This window comes from Sus scrofa, chromosome 5 (genome assembly GCF_054392235.1).
Source record: "Sus scrofa isolate SSC_HxYL_T2T_F1_AM1 chromosome 5, Sscrofa_HxYL_maternal_Yorkshire_Landrace_v2.0, whole genome shotgun sequence".
Classification (NCBI taxonomy): domain Eukaryota; kingdom Metazoa; phylum Chordata; class Mammalia; order Artiodactyla; family Suidae; genus Sus; species Sus scrofa.
The window spans coordinates 76293535-76313225 of NC_139387.1; the positions used below are offsets into that span (position 1 = coordinate 76293535).

At 54.6% G+C, this 19691-nt stretch overlaps 1 protein-coding gene across 50 annotated transcripts in view; it reads left to right on the forward strand.

The window, feature by feature from the left end:
• Nucleotides 1-19691, forward strand: part of CACNA1C (calcium voltage-gated channel subunit alpha1 C) — a 438324-nt gene that overhangs the window by 287631 nt on the left and 131002 nt on the right. For 13 of the 50 annotated variants that reach the window (XM_084957103.1, XM_084957108.1, XM_084957081.1 and 10 more), the window contains exons 7-9: nt 5681-5865; nt 12115-12218; nt 18051-18223. In XM_084957103.1, the coding sequence (XP_084813229.1) occupies nt 5681-5865; nt 12115-12218; nt 18051-18223 (462 nt within the window). Of the gene's footprint in view, nt 1-5668; nt 5866-11769; nt 11874-12114; nt 12219-18050; nt 18224-19691 lie in introns of all 50 variants that reach the window. The other 37 variants (XM_084957092.1, XM_021092981.2, XM_084957090.1 and 34 more) reach the window with 5 other exon arrangements.

Here is a 19691-nt window from a genome sequence, read left to right on the forward strand (position 1 = left end):
ACACACAAATCTTTCATCTTAGTTTTCGGCATCTTGGTGGAAAAAGGGGTACATCTGTCTGAAGCATTGATGGGCCCTTATTTTCCTCCGTGTCCACTGCTCCTTGCTCCCACTCAGCCCAGGCAGTGAGTTAAATTTGACCCCCTGCTCTGGTGGGGGTGGGGATGCTGAGGCGGGAAGCATCAGACTAGAAGGATTTAAGTGGATTATTCCGCTTCACACCCAACCGGTGTGATCTGGTTTGATGGGGTGGATTGTCTGGGCCTTTGCACATGGCCACAGTCAAAACAAAAAAGCCCATACTCTAAACCTGTAGTCACAGACTCACACTTGTTTTTACTTTTTTAATGCAGTCTAAGAGGAGACCATTTTTTCCACTGTGGAGAGACTTTCCAAATTACTTGGATCATAATTATATAAAATAAACTGTCACATTAAAAAAAAAAACAGCTCTTTAAAATTGAAGGAATTAGGTCTTGACTTTAGTTAAAATTCTGAGATTTCCATTCTTGCTTAAATACCCAATAATGCAATGAGTAATATTCTGTCCTGTAATTCAAATCCTTCCTTTTGTTCACCTCAAGCTGTAGCTGCCCTGAAACAATATATTTATGTTAATTATGTGGCTTCCTTAGAGCTCATTCTCAAACCTGCTAAAGAGCCGACTGGAGAATGTCTGAAGTTGATGACAATGTATTGAAATGATCAACAACAACAAAAAAAGACAAAAGGAGTTCCCGTTATGGTGCAGTGGTTAACGAATCTGACCAGGAACCATGAAGTTGGAGGTTAGATCCCTGGCCTCGCTCAGTGGGTTAAGGATCCAGCGTTGCCATGAGCTGTGGTGTAGGTCACAGATGTGGCTCAGATCTGATGTTGCTGTGGCTCTGGTGTAGCCTGGCAACTACGGCTCTCATCGGACCCCTAGCCTAGGAACCTCCATATGCTGTGGGTACGGCCCTAGAAAAGACAAAAAAAAAAAAAAAGGAATTGATCAATGACCTGTTGACCCAAACATCTCAGGCAGGTGGGCGTGTGGCAGTGCAAAGTCCCCATCAGTTCAGCAGCTCTGGGTAACTGTGTAGCTCTCATCCATGGCCCCCTGGTTTCTGCCACCCAACAGGGAAAAGGGCAGGAATGGGTTTCACCAACAGCCAGATCCCATGGGGGCCTGTGCCAGCACAGCCCCACATCCTGGAGATCTCTGACTTTGAGGTCAGACCATCAGTGGTCTCGAAGGGCAAGAAAAGGGTGGGTGTGATGGACAGGGCGATGGGAGCCTCTGTGCTGGAGCCGGACAGGGCAGCCCAGGGAACCAGTCTGCTCGAACCTGCAGTGGCCTCCCTGCTGTTAGGAAACTGACCAGAACTGCCCCAGCCAAATGGGGTGGCCAACCTAGGGCCATGCTGCTGTCCACCCCAAAAGTAAACATGACCAGGAAAGTATGTAAACACCACCTGCTTCCTCCCAGAAAATACCCCCGGTTATTTACGTGATGGGTTACCTTCCCCCACTGAGTTCAGAAGAGAAGTTGGCCCCCATCACGGAAGGGCCGCCGGCCCAGAGAGCAGGAGTATCCAAAAACAGACACCAGGGACGTGCCCCCAAGAAGAGCCCCGCCGGGAAGGTGACCTCGCAGTGCGTGGAGCCAGCCTTCCTGCCAGGTGGGGCCAGGACACTGGCAGCAGCAGCCTCTCCTGCCTGCACCCTGCACTCAGAGCTCACTGACCACCGCGCACCTGCACCTGCATCTGATGATGGTCCAGGGACCCTCTCATCACTCCCAATGGAACATGACCCCGCTGCTGTGGGCCCCTTCTAGCCCTGTGCCTAATGCTGAAGAAGAGAGTCCTGTGCAGGCATCTGGGAGCACTTGGCACAGCCAGGGAGTGACCAGGAACCCACGATCCTCAAACCCAGTCCCCGCCCATTTGGGAGACGGTTGCATCACCTTCGGAATGGGTGGGGTCATTTTTTTTTCTTAACTTTAGACTTTGGAGTGAATCACTATATTTTTCTGCAGACTTAGACTATGCAAACAAGCTTGTGTGTCCTACTCTTGATTTTTTTTTAATGGAATGCACATCAAATAATTTTAACACTCTTGGAGTTCCTGTCGTGACACAGCGGAAACAAAATCGACTAGGAACCAGGAGGTCGTGGGTTCAATCCATGGCCTCACTCAGTGGGTTAAGGATCTGGCATTGCCGTGAGCTGTGGTGTAGGTCACAGACACAGCTTGGATCTGACACTGCTGTGGCTGTGGTGTAGGCCAGCAGCTGTAGCTCCCATTCAACCCCTAGCCTGGGAACCCCCATATGCCACGGGGTGCAGCCCTAAAAAGCAAATAATAACAATAATTTTTACACTTTGCACTTATTTTGTGTACTTGTAGATTTTAGAATACACTGGATTTGAGCCATGCTTCTTATCAAATCCGTGCAAGAAAGCTCTAGAGCTGCCCTGAACCGTTGTTCTGCCTCCGGGCTTCCCCTTCCGGCCCCTGAGGACGTGGTCTCAGAAGAGGCGATTTCCTCCATCCCCAAGGCATCTGCGAGGCGCCTGCCTTGTTCCTCAACAGATACAGCGCCATATGTCCGTGCTCTTTGTTTCTGCTTGGCCCATCTGTTTGGTGGTGCTCTGAGCCAGGCCACTGGATAGCTCGCCCAGGCACAGTAATTACCCCCGAGACTGGCATAGAATTGGTTGGCCGAAGCCCAGAAATGAAATCACTTTCATTCTATTCACTCCTTAAGGTTGGGTCCTAAAAAAAGTAATTGGTTTTGTCTTTGGCGATTTCTTCTTGGAACCCCTAACTGGCGTGCTCCCAGATTCTGTGTCCTTGTTGGAATGAACTGCACTTCCATAACCTCTCCTGATCTGTGCCTCTGTAATTTTACCACACACTGGATTTGGACTTTCTGGAACAACTACCTCTCTTCACTTCTGTTTTAAAACAGAGAGCCCACCTCCCGCTCCCACTTTCCTCCCCGGGTCTTCATGGCTCTGAAGGAGAAACCAACACATTTTCACCTTCCAGCTCATTTTCCCTCGCCGTTGAGTGCATGTTGCCAGGACCTGTGAACTTGCGTGTGTTCACATTTTGCAAGTGTCCCCTTTAGTGCTTTTTATAGACACCTATTTTTACCGGATCATTATTGCTCCTTAATTGTTCCCAAATCTTTTAAAATTGTTGGAGACAGATTTAAACTAGCAGAGTAGCACTTGAGCCCTTAGAGCATCCTTCTGAATCTCATCTTTTCTCCTTTATTAATGAGATCACGTCTCCTGGGAGTTCCCCTTGTGGCTCAGTGGGTTGAGAACCGGATGCTATCTCTGTGAGGATGCAGGTTCAGTCACTGGCTTTGCTCAGTGGATTAAGGATCTGGCGTTACTATGGCTATGTCATAGACCAGCAGCTACAGCTCCAATTTGACCCCTAGCCTGGGAACTTTCATATGCCGCGGGTGCAGCCATAAAGAAAAGAAAAAAAAAAAATTCACGTTCAGCTGGATGCCATTTTCTTTTCAACAGATACCTTTGTAAAACCCCCAAATACGTTTTCCTTCTGTGAGGACACTCAGAGCTCACTTTGGCAACCTCCACCTTTTCCAGCGTCTCCCTGTTTTTAGGAATGGAGAATGCTGTGAAAGCTGTCAGATTAGCAGTCACAGTGCAGAGATTAGCAGCATCTGTATTGCCCCAGAAAGCAAGACCGGAGAAAAGGAAATGTATGCTTCCCTCTGTTTTGTTCACTCTCTCCTTTTGCCTTATCTTTCATCATCCCAGCACGTTGGTCGCAGTGACTGAACCCATCATTCTAGAATGCCATCCCCAGGTGGGGGAGTACAGCACAGAATTTACGATCTGTTTGCTTCTTGCGTTTCCAGTCCACCTCCTCTCAATTTTCAGGCGCTCGATATCCACGCTTGTATGCATTCCTTAGGTTTGAGATTCGCTTTTCAGTTTCTATCCTTTTGTCGCCTCCCATTATTTAATCTCACATCCAAATCGCCAGTGATTTCAAAATTATCACAAAAAAAAACGGTGACTGGAATTCAGGTACAGGAATGGAGGCCTCCTGGGGGCCAGAGCCTGGAGCGGGAAACAGTGCAGACATCATCCTTCCCATGTGCTGCAGGGCCTGGGGGGGTCTCCTCGGTCACTGCGCAGGCCTGGACCCAGCCGGAAGCCCCACTGCTCACGGGGACCCCAGCCTGGAATCGACCTGCTGCCCATCAGCAGGTGACCGGATAAGCGCACAGTGAATATGTGGCCGCAGAAAGGAACAGACTCCTCTGAACCTCCGAGCACCACGCTGCTGCAGGAGGATGGTCACCTAGGGTGTGAAACCCCTCGGAAGGCAGGGCTGGGGGGAGTGGGGGCTGATGCAGACAGGGCCTCGGCAACCTGGGATGATAGAAGCGTTTCCAAGTGGGTCATGGTGATAGCTTCACAACTCTAGAAGTTTACAGAACATAACTGAGCTGTCTGTGTTCGCTGATGACTTGTAAAGCATGTAGGTTTTGTATCAGTGAGGCTGTGGGAAAGAGCGAGAAAGGGAAAAAGACACAGCACACCAGTTAGCATGTCTCCAACCACAGGGTTCAATTCCAGGCCTCTGAGAGTTACCTCTTAGTTAAACGTTCGTATTTCTCTGCTGCCTTCCTCTGGGGAGTGACCAGCTCCAGTCCCAACTGAGAAAACAGCCACCAATGAACCATCTCCCTTGCAGAGGTCGTTGACACCTGATTGCTCTGAAACCAGAGAGGACATGGGTGGCCTCTCTGGGGACACAGCTTCACTGCTGCCAGGGGCTGCCGTGTGTTTGTTAGGAATAAGATCTATTCTCTGACTACTGTTTCTTTCTGCATGCATGAGACTGTGTCCTTAATTTCACAAATTTCTGCAAATTCCACGTTGTTACCTCCCATAGTTGGGATGGAGACTCTCTCAGGATTTTACCAAAATGGACATGTTTAGTTAGGCAAGTCTCATTTCAATTTCCCAGTGATCTCCACACAAAAAACATCTTAACTCGCCAATTCCCTGGCAGCTCTCCTGGTGTGTGGCACAGCCCAGGCGCTGCCTGCCGTCACGGTAGATGTTGTTACTCTGTATCCTGAAAAAGCCAAGAATACTCCATACCTGGGGAGCGCCCTCCCCGACACCCATGGCCACTCTGTCCTGATCGGAAGTCAAGAAGGCTCTTCTCCTCTGAGAGGTGCCGTGGCTGGCAAGCCCGGGGCATCTGCAAGGCTCCATGCGGCATGCACCGAACACAACCGTGGCGTTCGTGTCCGGGCTGGATGCAGACTCTGCAGCGGGAACTTTGCCGCCAGAGTGGTTGCCTCAGTTATCTGCTCCGTGGCCATTGGCCAGGCTCTCCTGTCTTTGAGGTCCATGGCCAAGGTTAAAAGTGTTTCCCAACCATCAGTTGAAAGCACTGAGCTCCATCAATGGCAGCCCACCATGAATACCTAGTGCCTTGTCTTGTTTGCTTCGTGTTTGGAGCATTGGTGTGAGCCTGTTCTGCATTGTCACTGTGGTCGTCCGCCGTCTCACCAGCCTCTCCGGTCACTTTTCTCCCTAACTTCTCTCTCCTTTCTCTGCCCGTCCTTCTCCCCGCCCTCTGCTTCCTTCTCTTTCCCCACCCCGGCCATTTGAGATGTTCCAGCAGAAGACGACCCCTCCCCCTGTGCTCTGGAGACGGGCCACGGGCGGCAGTGCCAGAATGGCACAGTGTGCAAGCCAGGCTGGGACGGGCCCAAGCACGGCATCACCAACTTCGACAACTTTGCCTTCGCCATGCTGACCGTGTTCCAGTGCATCACCATGGAGGGCTGGACCGACGTGCTCTACTGGGTACGTGGCTCGGGTCGGGCGGAGGCGGGAGGCTGCCGGCTGTCCCTGGACACCCGTCTGCCCGTCCCCCCCAGGGCATGGGGTGGCATGGCTGATGGAGGCCATCGGCTTCTTCCAGGTCTGCCTGAGAAACAAAGTATGAGGCTTGCACCCTGATGAGTCCCTCTGTAACCATCAGTCCAGGAGAAGGGCCTTCTTTGTTCTCCATAGAAAGAATTGCTGGCACACAGCCCCCGTCCCGGGAGGGACAGGCCCTTCCAGACCCGATGGTTCTCCATGTCGCTTTAGGGCTCCTTCCCATCCATGTCCTGCCTCTGCCCCCAGAAGACAGCTGGAGGGCACAATATTTAATTTCTAGGGCTAAAAAGAAAAGGCAGGCGTGGTCTTCTAAGAGGAAGCCATTTGGATTGAGCTGTGTTGGCATCATGGCAGGCTATTGTGTTTTTATATCTCATGTTAGTCTTACCTCGTTATAGCAGAATAGTCCATCTAACAAATGCACAGCCATCATTTTCACTGCTGACAAAACACTCCTTTGGTTGTATGATGCTCGTTCAAAAATGCCACTTCTTGGGTGCCAGCCAATGAACAATAAATCTCCTCTTACCTTAAAGATGCCCCTCTTATCATCCAGCAGCTGACACTACTTTGCCAGCACTTGAGCTGTTGGGGTGCCAGCTTTTCATAAGCCTGTCCCACGAGCAAACACACCATATTTGATCTGTCTCCATTCTGGCAGACTCGGGTCCATTATTTGTAAAAACTCCAGAAAGTGTAATTTTTTGTCGTATCTCGTACTTCAGCGTGAGAAATGACTTGCCAGAGAGCCCTGTGCTGTGCTTCAGCATCTGAGTAGAAAAGATGCTTATTGCCAGCCTTGAAAATACCATCACGCCCAGTGTTTTGCTAATAGCCGAATGGATTTAGCCATCCTGAGAACCATCCCAGAGCCTGCTCAGGGTGGACAGGGGTGCAGATGGCTCCCCAGGGGCCCAGCTGCCAGACAGAGGAGCCAGTGCCAGGGCAGGCATGGACCTTCCCAGACCAGGGGAGACATTCTGGAATGCCTCTGAGTTGTTCTATGAATTCTGGGCATTGTCCTTCTAAATTGTTTCCCAGCAACTCAAAAGTCCCTTTCCCTCAGTTCTCGGGTTAGAGTCGGCCCAGTATTGCCATGACATGCATCCCTCTCTGCCAAGGACCAGCTGAAACTTGCCCAAGTGCCTTGTACCTGCAAATGGTATCAAGCTGTCCTTGCTTGCTGGGTGCCCTGGGTCCTGAGTGTTCAGACAACACCCAGCTCAGTACAGGGAACTGAGCAGTGGTGTTGCTGCTACAGCCCTGCCCTGCAGAGCAGCCGTGTTGTAACACTTACCCCCAAACCGCAGAGGTCACCCCTCTCTCCCTCCCATGCTTCTACTCAATAAGAACTTGGTTTTGAATAATTTGTGCGATAAAGAGAGTTGAGCTGACTGCATCTAGGCAAACTTAATTTCATTCAGCGAAGCAGATCGAAATCAAAAGTGGCCCTCACTGGTCCTTCCACCTTGGCCAGTCCCTCTGGCCAGCCCAGAACAGAAGTGCCCTCTGCAGAGGGGCCATGGAAGATGTGGTTGTGTGGGACTGGGCTTTGGGGCCTCAGCCCATGAGCTTCAGACCCACCTTGAGTTGCTTTGGAAATGCCTCCCGTGGCATCAGGGTGGGTGTGGGCTGGGGAGTAGGTGTGGTTTGCTTTGCTGATGGCCCCTTCCTACCCTTTCCCCCGTCAGCTCAGCCATTGGTACACCCCCTCCCCAGCCAGATGTGCCCAAGGGAAGCGCTGTCGCCATGACAGCCAGAGTGGGGGCAAGGAGCACACATGGCAACCGCCAATTTTCAGCAGCTGTGTTGTGCTTTCCCCCCACCCCCGGGGGTGGGGGTGGGTTGGCAGGGAGGTGATGGGCTCAGGCAGGAATGGAGAGCATCAGAGGTGAGGGGCAGCCCCGGGCTGGCAGCCCAGCCTCGCCCTGATGTTCTTAGCACCCCTTCTCGAAGGCCATGCCTCTGTGTGTGCATGTGTGTGCACATATATGCCTGCGTGCACACCTACACACACACACCCCTGGAACCAAAATGAAGTCCCCTCATGGGTGTTCATGAGGGAAGGGGCTCCAAGCCCAGGGCGCCTGCTTCAGACAGTTCCTCTCGTTCAGACCCTTCCCGGACGTCTCTCCCTTTCTCCTCCCTCTGCCTCTGCCTCTCTCCCCTGCGGACTCCTCCTTCTTGCTGCTAGGTTCTGCCTCCAGATTCAGACTCTCAGATCTCAGCGTGCTGTGGCCTAAGACATGTAGCTTTCTGATGGGGAGGGGCTGTGGGACGGCAAGCTCAAGGTCAGGCCCCAGAGTCTATGTCTGCACAGCTCCCAGGGGTTCCTCCCACCCCAGCTGGGGTTAGGCTCCCTCAGAGTCTAACGCACGCATCCACGTGGTGCTGCTTAGATGCCCCTGGGTGGGCAAAGCCCGTCCAGGAGGCGATTTCTGTGGAAGGTGGGGGGCCACATCTTCCCCTCGGAAGGGGGTCCTTATGGGGATCAGGTTTCCACAGCACCCTCTGGCCCTTAACCTTGAATCTGCCTCGGTTAGAGCGTTAACACTTAGCACCCATGCTGCTTTAAACGGAGAATTTGTTACCTAAACAATAAGCCCTTGATTTATAAACATATTAAGAAGGAGAATTCACATCTCTCAGAGCTATTATTTATTTACTTATTAGGTTTTGTTTTATTCATTTCGCTGGCATTAGATGAGTCCTTATTACTCAGTAATTCAATTTAACAAACATTTAGTGAGTGTTTACTGTGTCCCCAGGCCCACACTCAAGGAGTTTGGGTCTAACTAGAGAGACGGGGACACAGAAGAAGGTGGCTCCCACACAGGCTGGGCTCAATGAGAGCAGGAGAGCTTCCTGGAGGGGGTGGGCTTTCGCTGGCCCTGAGCTGGATGTGGAGCAGGAGAGAAGGAAAAGCCAGCTTTATGACATTTGGAACCTGGAGAGGACAGTGCTTTGGGTTCCTAACAGATCCAAGAAACACCCCGGCCACCCCAGTGACTGCGGCCGGACCCCATGTCCTGCAGCAAGGTGGCAGGGGCCAAAGGTCTCGGCACTCCTGAGCTTGTTTGGCCATCTCCCTGGGCACTGGCTTTCAGCCAGAGCAGACCCGCCCTCAGATGACAGTCCCTGTAACATGCTGTGACTTTTTACAGGCTCACACCTCCTGCCCCTTGAGCTGCTCAGTCCTTAGGATCCACAGCACCTGTGCTGGACCTTTGAGGGGAACGTGCTGGCCTGGAAAGCTCTCGGAATGGGCTGGGCTGCAGAGTGGCCCAAGGAAATAGGGCTGGAATTGATGTCCCTCCAGCGCTTTGTTTGGGGGAAGACGTGTTGTTTGCATTTGAAGGTTCAAGGCTGTGGTTCCCTCCAGGAATTATATGTGGGGGAAGAGCAAGGTGTGTGTTTGAGCAAAGCCTGGTCCCTGCCCGGAGGCCCGGGGGCTGTAGGTGGCAATGCCAGAGCCTCTTCAGGTGCCTTGCCAGGCGGCCAGGAAATGTCTGGCTTCAGTGCTTTGAGGAGGCCTATCCTTCTTCATCTCTAAGTCAGGGTGTCAGCAATCTGGGCCATTTTTTAAAATATGGCTCTATTTACTCTTTTCTTCTCAACAGCTCTTCTCCAGCTGATTTAAGCCGTCAATCTCCACTCCCACACTGCCCTATTTCAGAGCCACCTGCACCTCGTGCGGTCCCCCTGGGCCATCTAGAGCATGTGGCAAAGCAAGAGAGAAACAGGAGGCTAGAGCCAGCCAGACCAGACTGGGTCCCCTCGTGCTGCTCAGGGCTGTGGGGGCCCCCAGGACCCCTCACCTGTCCAGCCACCTCCCACGCACACCTGTGACCCCCCCCCCATGTTGACCCTCCAAGAGCCAGCCCGCAGCCTGGGATGAGACCAGCAGGTAGAAGAGGGTCAGGGGGAGGCCATGCATCCCTGGATGCCACCCTGGCCCTTCATGAGGCATCTGTGGGTCACGAGGTTACCTAGGGATCATAAGGTTACATTCAGGTCATCATGCTACCTAGGGATCACAAGCTTACGTATGGATCATGAGGTTATTTAGGGGTCACAGGGTTACTGTGAGACTGGCTAGGGGGTCTCTATGGGTCGGAAACTCCTGATGATGCTGGATGTCACTCTCCTTGCCTGTGGCTGGAAGGAATGGACACCCAGACTAACTGGGCCCCAGGAAGCTTCTGAGGCCAGTGAATTCCTTGAGTCAAAGATATGTGGCCTGGAGGATGGCATTTTCCTTGACCTTAAACATTCACAGACGTAGGGCCTAAGGAACCAGCAGGGTGAGGTCTGACCCAGGAAGGCTGCTGGGGCACCAGCCCTCTGTCCTCATCCCTGTCCACCCTGCTCAGGGGGCAGTTCAGCAAGGATGGCCCTACCCTGTACGAGGCACTGTTCTGGGCACTTGGGGACGTGGGTCCTCATGCAGCTGGCCTCCTAGCACAGAGGACCAGCAGGGGACAATAGTGAGTTAGACCGTGGGAAAGTGGTCGGTGCGTGGGAAGAGCAGAGCGGATGGCATGGCAGCAGGCTGTGCCACACACTCGCATACGCAGAGTGAATTGTGACCTGGGGAAGGGTGTGTGGGGAGCCCTCTTCCTCCAACAGCGGCCGAGGCCAGGCCACAGCTGTGTGCTCTGCACGGCTGCACGTCGGGCATGTTCCTCATCCGTGCAGAGAAGTACAAATAGATTTAGGAAGGCCATGGGAGGTGACACCTCAAACCGGTCAGTTCTTCTCAAAGAACACACAGCCATCCCGCAGGCCTGGGCGCGAGGATGTTTCCCGGGGGCCTGAGAGGCCCTGGGGGCAGTGGGGTGCTGTCCCAGCACACCTCTGCTCTGTGAGACCCTGACAGAGGGCCCCCAACCTCAGCTTGCCCTGGAGTCACTCTGAAGCTCGCAGAGTCTTGGGGTCGGCCCGGAAGCCCCTCGTGATCTGATGTGGGTCCCTAGCTCCACTTGGGGGACCACTCTGCACAGCGATCCACACACGGAGGCCCAGCACGCAGAGGTGTGCAGGGACTCACAGCACCTGCCAGCCAGTGCCTCGGAGGCTGGGCCCTGGAGAGGGTGACGTAACCCAGCAGTCCTCAAACTTCAGCTCTGTCAGCTCACCCACAGGGCCTGTGGGCCAAGGGTGTGCGGTTTCACACTAGTTCCTGGGCTGAGGCTGTGGTCTGCAGGCCACGCTTTGGGAGCACCAATGTGGGGCATTCTGGGAGCTTGTGGCTCAGGGAATTGGGAAAGTTGGGAGGGTGTGACCTTCTCAGCGTACCCATTACCTGGTGAATTACAGGCACAGGAACCGTTCCTTGAACATATCAGCCCAAGTGTGGCCTATGGTGCTGATGACGCAGTGCTGTCCACGCCTAAATTTGGGACCTGGGTGTCCCCCCCGCCAGGAAGTCCCCTCCCCACATGTCCCTGCAGGTGCCAAGGCTACAGCTCGTCCACCAGAGCTGAGGCTGCGGGGCTGGGCACAGTGGAAGACTTATCAGCCACATAAACCCAACTGAGCGAAAACCATCTCGTGCGAAGAAATCACTTCTTGAGGTGACCCAGCTTAGTTAGGCAAGGGAGTGGAAAACACTGTTCCAGAAACAAAACAACAGGGACAGCCAGGCGAGATCCCCCAGAGGGAGAGCCACCCGGGTCCTCCCAGCTCAGGTCAAGGTCACAGGGTGTCTGAGTGGAGACGGTGCTGGTGACCGTGGACCCCGGCCTCTGCTCCCAGCCTCCCTGCCTCCTCGCTTTGACGCACTCTGCTTCTCTCTCTCTCTCTCTCCCCTAACTGTCTTTCCAGATGCAGGACGCCATGGGCTACGAGTTACCCTGGGTGTACTTTGTCAGTCTGGTCATCTTTGGATCCTTTTTCGTTCTAAATCTGGTTCTTGGTGTGTTGAGCGGGTAAGCTGACCGTTTCTGTGTCCTCTTTACGACGCAGCTGAGCGAGGCCCCAGGTTCCAGGAAAAACAGAAAAAGTCTCCATCAAGCCGCAAATTCTGATCCCTGGCTGGGCAGGCCGTTTGGCCTCTGACAACCCGGAGGACCCCCGTCCCGGCGCTGCCTGGTCGGTGTCCGGGGCCAGGGGGACGGGGCCGTGCTGGGCGCTGACCGAGCCCCACTAACTGTGGTTCCGTTCTTCCAGGTCAATGATGCCGTGGGAAGGGACTGGCCCTGGATCTATTTTGTTACACTAATCATCATAGGGTCATTTTTTGTACTTAACTTGGTTCTCGGTGTCCTTAGCGGGTAAGCAGGACCGAGGAAAAAGGTCTTGATTTTTCCATTTATCTCATTTACTCTTTCTGCTCTTCCTGGCTTTATTCTTTTTCTGACTCTGATGAACCTGGGACATGGGGCCGCCCCAGGAGCCTTGAAGTGAATGTCCTTGGCCTGGCTGGGCACAGGTCAGACGCTCCAGGATGAGCCCATTGGTTTGGGCCCCTGTCTCCTGCCAGCCCCGTCGCCCTGGCTGTCTAGGTGGGCAGGACGCTTCTCCCTGAACCTTCGGAGCAGTGGAGCCCCTTTCTGGGGTGGGCCTGGCAGAGGAACTAGAGGAAGCTCCATGGGCCGTGGGCTTCAATCCACATGGCAGCCTGGCCGACCACAGTCCAGGGCAAGCTGGCAGTGAAGCCTCAGTGCTGGCCGGGCTAGAGTTCGAAGAATGGAGCTAAAATGCAAACAAGCCAAACAGACACAATTCAAATTCTCTGACCCTGGCTGCAGACTGAGTGTCCATATCTGCAGACCTTCTCTGAAAGGAAGGGCACTCAGCGGTTTAAAGCCATTGGTCATCGGAGGGCAGAGGGACAGAATACGCTATCCTCTCATTCTGTCTGGGTGACTCCAAGTACCAGGCCACCTGATTTTGGCCTTTGCTCAGATGAAGTTAGAAAAGTGGCCGGGACACCTCTGGACAGCCACCCCTGCCCCATGGCCCTGCTGGACGTCTCCTGGGCCCTCTGTCTTCCTCACTGGCCACGCCAAGGCCATCACCTGAAGGCTCCTGGTGACACTCTCTGCCTTTGCCACGTGGGGGAGGGGCCGCTGCTTCGTAGCCTTTTCTTGGTCTCCGGGAACAGGAATGTCGGGGGAAGTAGGCAGAGGAGGAAGACTGCTCCCACCCACCCCCTCTTGCCACAGGAGCATCGAGGTCAGCCCTGGGCATGGGGAGGGACAGAGTCCACTCCATCCTCACCCCTTCCCAGTGGGGTGGGGGCTGTCAGAGGGTCCATCACACCAGAGGACTTCGCTGCGAGCAGCCACACAGGAACTAGCGCCTCCCATCAGGGTGACAATGACACACGGGACAGCAGACGTCCTGGTCAGCTGCCTGGAAGGTGGAAGGGTTTTCATTTTTTGTCTCCAACACAGGAAAATGCCCTGTGTGTACAGTGAATGGTTAGGAAAGCGCTGAAAAACCAAGCTCATCACCCTGTTCTACACGAGCCGGGTGTAGAAGGCCTCTGAACGCAGGCCACACATCTGAAAAGACAGAGACAAGAGATTAGGAGCCATCTGAGCAAGTGAACTCCTCCCGAAGCTCAGGTGGAGAGTGAGGCCTGGACCACGAAGCCCCCCAGCAGGTGTCTGCCCAGTGGTCTCTTCATGAGAGGAGCCCTCCTCCCGGGGCAGACGGAGTCAGACTGTGGAGGGGCAGGAGCGTGGTCTTGAAGGCCCTGTCCTGGCCCTTCTCAAATCTGAGCAAGAGCATGTGTGTGGGCTGCCTGACCCACAGGATTCCAAAAGCCTGGTCCACTGGGGACCCCACTCAGCCCTCCCTTATCCCCGCGGACACCTCCCTACATCTGCTTGCTGCCCCGTGCCTCCCATAGCGCGTCTCCCAAAGCTTCCTGGGCCCTGGTTCACCCTCTGCCTGGACACAGAGCCCCTCCCCTTGCAGGGCTAAGGGGGCCTCTCCTGGCCTGTCCAGAGGGCTGGCACGAGGTGAGGACCCCTGGAGGTAGGGTCGTACTGGCTGAGCATGCATGCCCACGACCACCTCCTGATCAGTCAGGATGGCCGCCCACTAGGCATCGGCCAGCCTTTTGAAGCATCTAGAAATATCCGGAGATTCCCTCTGGGTGACAGCACCAGCTGTAAGGATCTCGACGTCAGGGTCCAGGCTGGGAGCTTGCAGCAGATTCACTCACTTCCTGCCCACGACAATACTGGGAGCTGATGTAAGCGCATCTCCACCCCACAGAGAAGTGAGGTTTAGGTGCGGAAACGAGCGCAGTTCTCACAGGTGGGACCTGGTGGATGGGGTTAACCCCACACGATGTGAATCTGCAGCCTCATCTCCGGTCCGCCATGCTCCACCAGCTGGGAGCTAACACCCTTCATCCCCCAGTTAAGAGCCAGCACGGTAACTCTCCTCATCAACGCCACCCTCAGTTACCAAGGATGCCCAGCTAGCTTGGCGCCTCCGCTCATGGGGACAGAAGAGCGGCCCTCTGCAAAGCTTCCTTTTTCAAGGCAGGATCCAGAGATTCTGGTCATCGGAGGGTTGGGCCATGTCTGGACTCGTCACATGTCTCTGTTCCCGACAAGACCGTGTGGATTGGGGTTAATGGACGTCTCGTGGATTTTTTTTTTTTTAATGGTTCCACGTTCATTATCTGTTGGTCCTCAGAAGTCTCAGGATGGGTAACAATCATTCAAGAACCAGGTTATATGACCTTCCTTCCAGAAATCTCAGCCTCCCACCCATTAGAACTACAGTGACAGTGATCTTGAGATGCTGGAAACTGCACTTGAAGCTGCAGTCGGGTGAAAGTCCCTGGACTCTTCGGTGGTCAGTGGTTGCAAACAGAGAGGACATGTGTCTTCAGGTGCCAAGGGGCCCGGGGTCTCTTAGATGGTGGGCACCCAGCTCTTGTTCTCCTGGGAGTCGGGGCCTGGGACCTGGGGACAAGCATTTTACAGCCTGAAAGCACCCTGACCACAGGTTACTATTAAGATGCTATATCCAGGCCCAGAGGAAGCAGACGTGCCTGGACACTGCCTCGTGGCTGGAGCAGAGGAGGTTGGCAAATGCGGCTGATGCCCATGACTCCGGGCAGGGCTGTTGCATGAAGTCCCCAGCATCAATGAATTCATGAACAGCAGACCTCTGCTCAGGGCAAAACGGGGTCAGTTTCCCGGGAGCCCCTGGCCACCACATTGTTGCTGTCAACACAACTTTCAGCATGTGTGCTTTTGTCTGAAGTCACTGGGTTCAATGCACAGTGTTGCTTTTTCTGCACCTCGCTCTTAGCCAACAGTTCATAAGTCAGGCCCAGACAGAGCTCGCCTGATATGCGTGCTTCCTCCATGAGGCACTTCCCAGCTCCAGCGCTCAGGGCCACAGACGGCACAGCATTTTCATCAAAAAAATCACCCATGAAAGCACCAGATGCGGACGCTGCGGCTCCAAGTGGACAGTTCAAAGGCTCTTATTTAGAGTATGGGCTATGCTGAGGAGGGCAGGACGTGACACCCGTCCCCCCACTCTGTGTGTCCACAGTGACTGCAAAGGCCCCTGGCGTTGCCGGGGGTCACTGATAGGTCTTGGCGAGGAGGCAGATTAGCAGACATGGAGTCAGTAGGTGACGTGGGTGGGCTGCACTTGTCATCTCAGGGCCCAGAGCCCTGGTGTTCGTGCTGACTGACCTTCCACAGGCAGGAACCCACACCCTGACTCTCCCACGTTTGTCCCTTTGGCCGTGGCTGGCACGTACGTGCTCCTGCCTTTGGACACGTCCCACTGTGACTGACCATGCAGCCAGCTTGGTCCTTGGGCCCAGGTGGTTGTCAGTTTAGGGCCGTGTGTTGCCACTTGCTTTGTCCCCTGAGCAAGTGCATGACTGGCATCCAGGCGAGAAGTTGAAGAGAGCCAGGTGCCTCCACCCCCAGGTCCCCTGCCAGGTGGAGTCTGGGGACAGAACCCTGCTCATCTCCATCTAGTCAGAGCCTGGCTGTGCCCTGCTCTCTGTGGGGACTGGGGTGCTGCTTCTCCACGCACCCTCCCCAAGGAAACCATTTCCTTTCCTCCTCGGATGTTCATTCTGGACGCCCGGAGGCCACGAGGTAGGGAGGTGAGCTTCCATTCTGAGGGGCTGTTGCTGTAATGCACAGCTGGGTCCACTCTCCCCACTCCAGTCTAACCCCGACTCAGGAGAAAGATGGGTGGGTGTTTTCTAACTAGAACTTGACCTCTACAAAATATCCCCAAAGGGCCAAAGTGAACTCTGAGCTACTGGTCCATCTTACAATCCAGACCCTCAGCACAAGGATCGGAGGTTGTTGAGTGGGCATGGGTGGGACAGTTGAGAGGGGCCTCGAGCTGCAGGCTGGGCCGATTTGCCAGGGAACTGTGCTGTGAAGTGACCGGCTCCAGCGGACTTGCCCACAGCCCGGGAGGAGTGGCGGATACGGAGGCCCTCCCCGACTGCAGGAGGCAAGGCTGGGTCAGCAATCAGCCTGGCCCTTTTCCTGGGCAGGAGGAGAAGGCACAGCCCGCCGGCAGGAAGCCCAGGAAAGAACAGGTTCCATCCGATTAGAATTGGATTCAGTCAAAGTGAAGAAGGAAATTCCTTCCCAGCCAGAGTACCATGGAGGCAGCTGAGACCTCGTGGCTCAGGGCCCACTTCTCCCGATGACAACGTCCCCTGGACCCCTCCCGACCCCACCCCTCACCGTACAGGGTGGCCGCTAAGATCTTCGTTCCCGAAATGGCTGCAGCAAGTGCAGACCCTGGACAGGGGACACGGGGGCCCAGCCACCCCAGGACCACATAGACTCCGGCTTGTGGGTGTGTCTCTCTTCCAAGGGGAGCATCCGGCTGAGCAAGAAGTCCCTCAGGGTGGACTCCAGCCTCCTGCCCTAACAGGGCTTTGATTCTGCTGAGGGAAGGAGGCATGACCAGGAAGCTACCGAGATGCCCAGTGCAGCACGTGCATACATGCATACTCACTCACATACACACACATATATACTCACATGTGTGCACATACACACTCATGCACACACACACACATACAGATGCATACACACACACTCACTCTCCTTGAGGGCCCATTTCCCAGACTGGACCTCAGAGGCAGGCTGCTCCTACGCCCCTATTTCGGAAGAGGAGGCACAGACTTGCTTTGAGAGTGAGAACCAGCCCCAGTTTCCCTCTTGGCCACCCGGCTCTTCGTGCTCAGAAAATGAATTCAAAGTCAGAGGGAAAATAAGGATAGATGCATAGAAAATACGAAAGAAATAGCCACTCTTAGAAATTTTTCAGTAGGCCCTCTTCTTGCAAATCCCAACCCAATTCCAATTTCTACTCGTTATTACCGTAGACTGAACACATCATTTAACTTTCACATCATCTTGATTTTATGTGTTTCTCCAAGCTGATTGGATTTCCTTTTGAACCTGAAGGGCAGCCCCCAGGACATGTTCCTGTGTTTGGAGTCCTCCCTTGTCTCCCGGCTTATGGGAAAGAACCGTCTCTAGACAGGCAACCGCTCCAGGCATGCTAACCCGGCAGGACGAACCCTGGAAATGAGAGAAAGGAGAATGCGCTGGAGGAGGCCACAGGCTCCTGGGTCTTAGGTTAGGGGTGTACCTGTAAACATTTAACACTCGGCTCTTCAGGGGGAAAAAGCCCTGGTTTGCCTTTGTGTCTGATGACTCCTGTCATGTAAATAACCGCCGTGCACCCAATGGCCTATCTCCAGCCACCCAGGGTTGGCAGAGCCAGTGCAGGGGGTGGCTTCAGCCCCAGCCTCGTCCCTGGAGGCATGGTGGGGCTTCACCTGGTCACCGTTGGGAAGGCGTTTCCAGGTCGTTGGAGAACCTTTGCCAGGAGGGACGGCCGGTGATCATGACACAGACAGAAGGGACGCGGGTTTGGTCTCCCCCATACTTGAGTCAACAAGACCCCCTTCCCAGACCCTTTCCTCATTCCTGAGAGCAGATCAGCCCCGGGCGGGTAGAGAGTGTCTGTGCACAGTGGGGCGGGGGGCGGGCTTCCTGTGCAAAGCTGTAATGCCCTGTCCCTCTTGTCTCCTCTCTCCCCGGCCTGCCTGCTCCGCCCTCCGTCCCCAGAGAGTTTTCCAAAGAGAGGGAGAAGGCCAAGGCACGGGGCGACTTCCAGAAGCTGCGGGAGAAGCAGCAGCTGGAAGAGGACCTGAAAGGCTACCTGGACTGGATCACTCAGGCCGAAGACATCGACCCCGAGAACGAGGATGAGGGCATGGACGAGGAGAAGCCCCGAAACAGTGAGCCGCCACCTGGCGGGGGTGGGTGGGGGGGGAGGGCGCAGAGCCACGCCTGCCTTGTGGCAGGGAGCATCCGCTGCCTTAGAAACCAGTCACACTGAGAAGCAAAGCAAAGCCTTCTCGGCTGGGGGGTTGTGGGGGGGCGCAGGCTTCCTGCTCTAGGCTGGTTCAAAAGGGACAGTCTCTGTGGCACCACCTAGAAACACCGCTGTGCTTTCTCAGGGAGAAGAGCCAGAGGCTTCTCTCAGGAGGGAGATCAGATGCAGAGATCTGGGGAGCTGCGAACGGGCGAAGGGGTGGGTCGGGGAAGTTGGGAGGAACTCGGCGGAATAGCATTAGTTACAGACTCTGGGTCCTGTCCCTCCTGCTGGGGCTTCCCGTGGTAGGTTGTTGGATAGGCTTTTGCTGGGATGGTAACGAGGGTGATGGATGATATTTACTCGCAAGTGTGGGAAAGACAATGAATCGTGGAAATTCAGGCTCTCATCGGATAAGCCTGGTGGTTCTCCAGTGTGGGCCCTGGACCCACAGCACCCACATCACCTGGTTACTTGCTAGAAAAGCGAGCACTTGGGCCCATCTTCAGCTCTGGAAGCTCCGGGGTTGGGCCCAGGCCCCTAGGTGCTTGGGCGTGCAGGGACATGGGACCCAGCGTGTGGGCTCTGATGGCTCTTCGGCTCAGCCCTCTGTGCTGTGACTCTGACCATGCTTTCCTCCTGTGGGCACCCTTCCCTTGTATTTGGTGTGTTTGAGGAGGAGCGTTTCTGGCCAAGGGGCCAAGCAGCTTAAACTGACCCCCACTTGCTGCATGGGGTCAGGCAGGGACAGGCAGGAAGCCAAGAGAGAGAAGACAGGCCCGCTGGGGCTCTGAAGGCTGATGGGGAAGCAGGGTGGCCATCCCTGTGTCCTTATGGAGACCCAGATGGTGCAAGGATGCTCGTGTACTGTATCCTGCCTCATGGCCTTGTGTGTGAGCGTTGGTCACACCCATTGTGTTGACACTCCCGACCAGCGGGATTCTGTGTGTTCCTGCTCCTTAGCTCCTGGGCTCTGGCTGGGAATCTGGGAGCAGGAGCAGGTAGGTGGGAAAGGTGTTGGCAGAAGGTGGGACCTTCTTCCCTGGTTCCAGACATGGGTTGCACACGTCCACATCCACCGACCGCTTCCCTTTCTGATAACTGCTCAAGGCGCAAACACGAAATTAAAACGCACACACAACAGGACATTAACAATGTGATTCAGAAACCTTGAGAGGTCTTCCCACTCTTCTGAGGAGTTCTGCAAGTTGGAAGACGAGGCCTTTGGTGGATTATAACAGTGAGCAGTGATGCCGCTGAGGGTCTTCCTGGAAAGACACCCAGCATCTGTTAACGCTGTGGATGAAATGCAGGTGGTCCATGGTCCATGGTGCTGAGCAGTGTGGCAACAAGTGAGCCGGCCTGAGAGCTGCAGTGACGCGTGCTCTGGA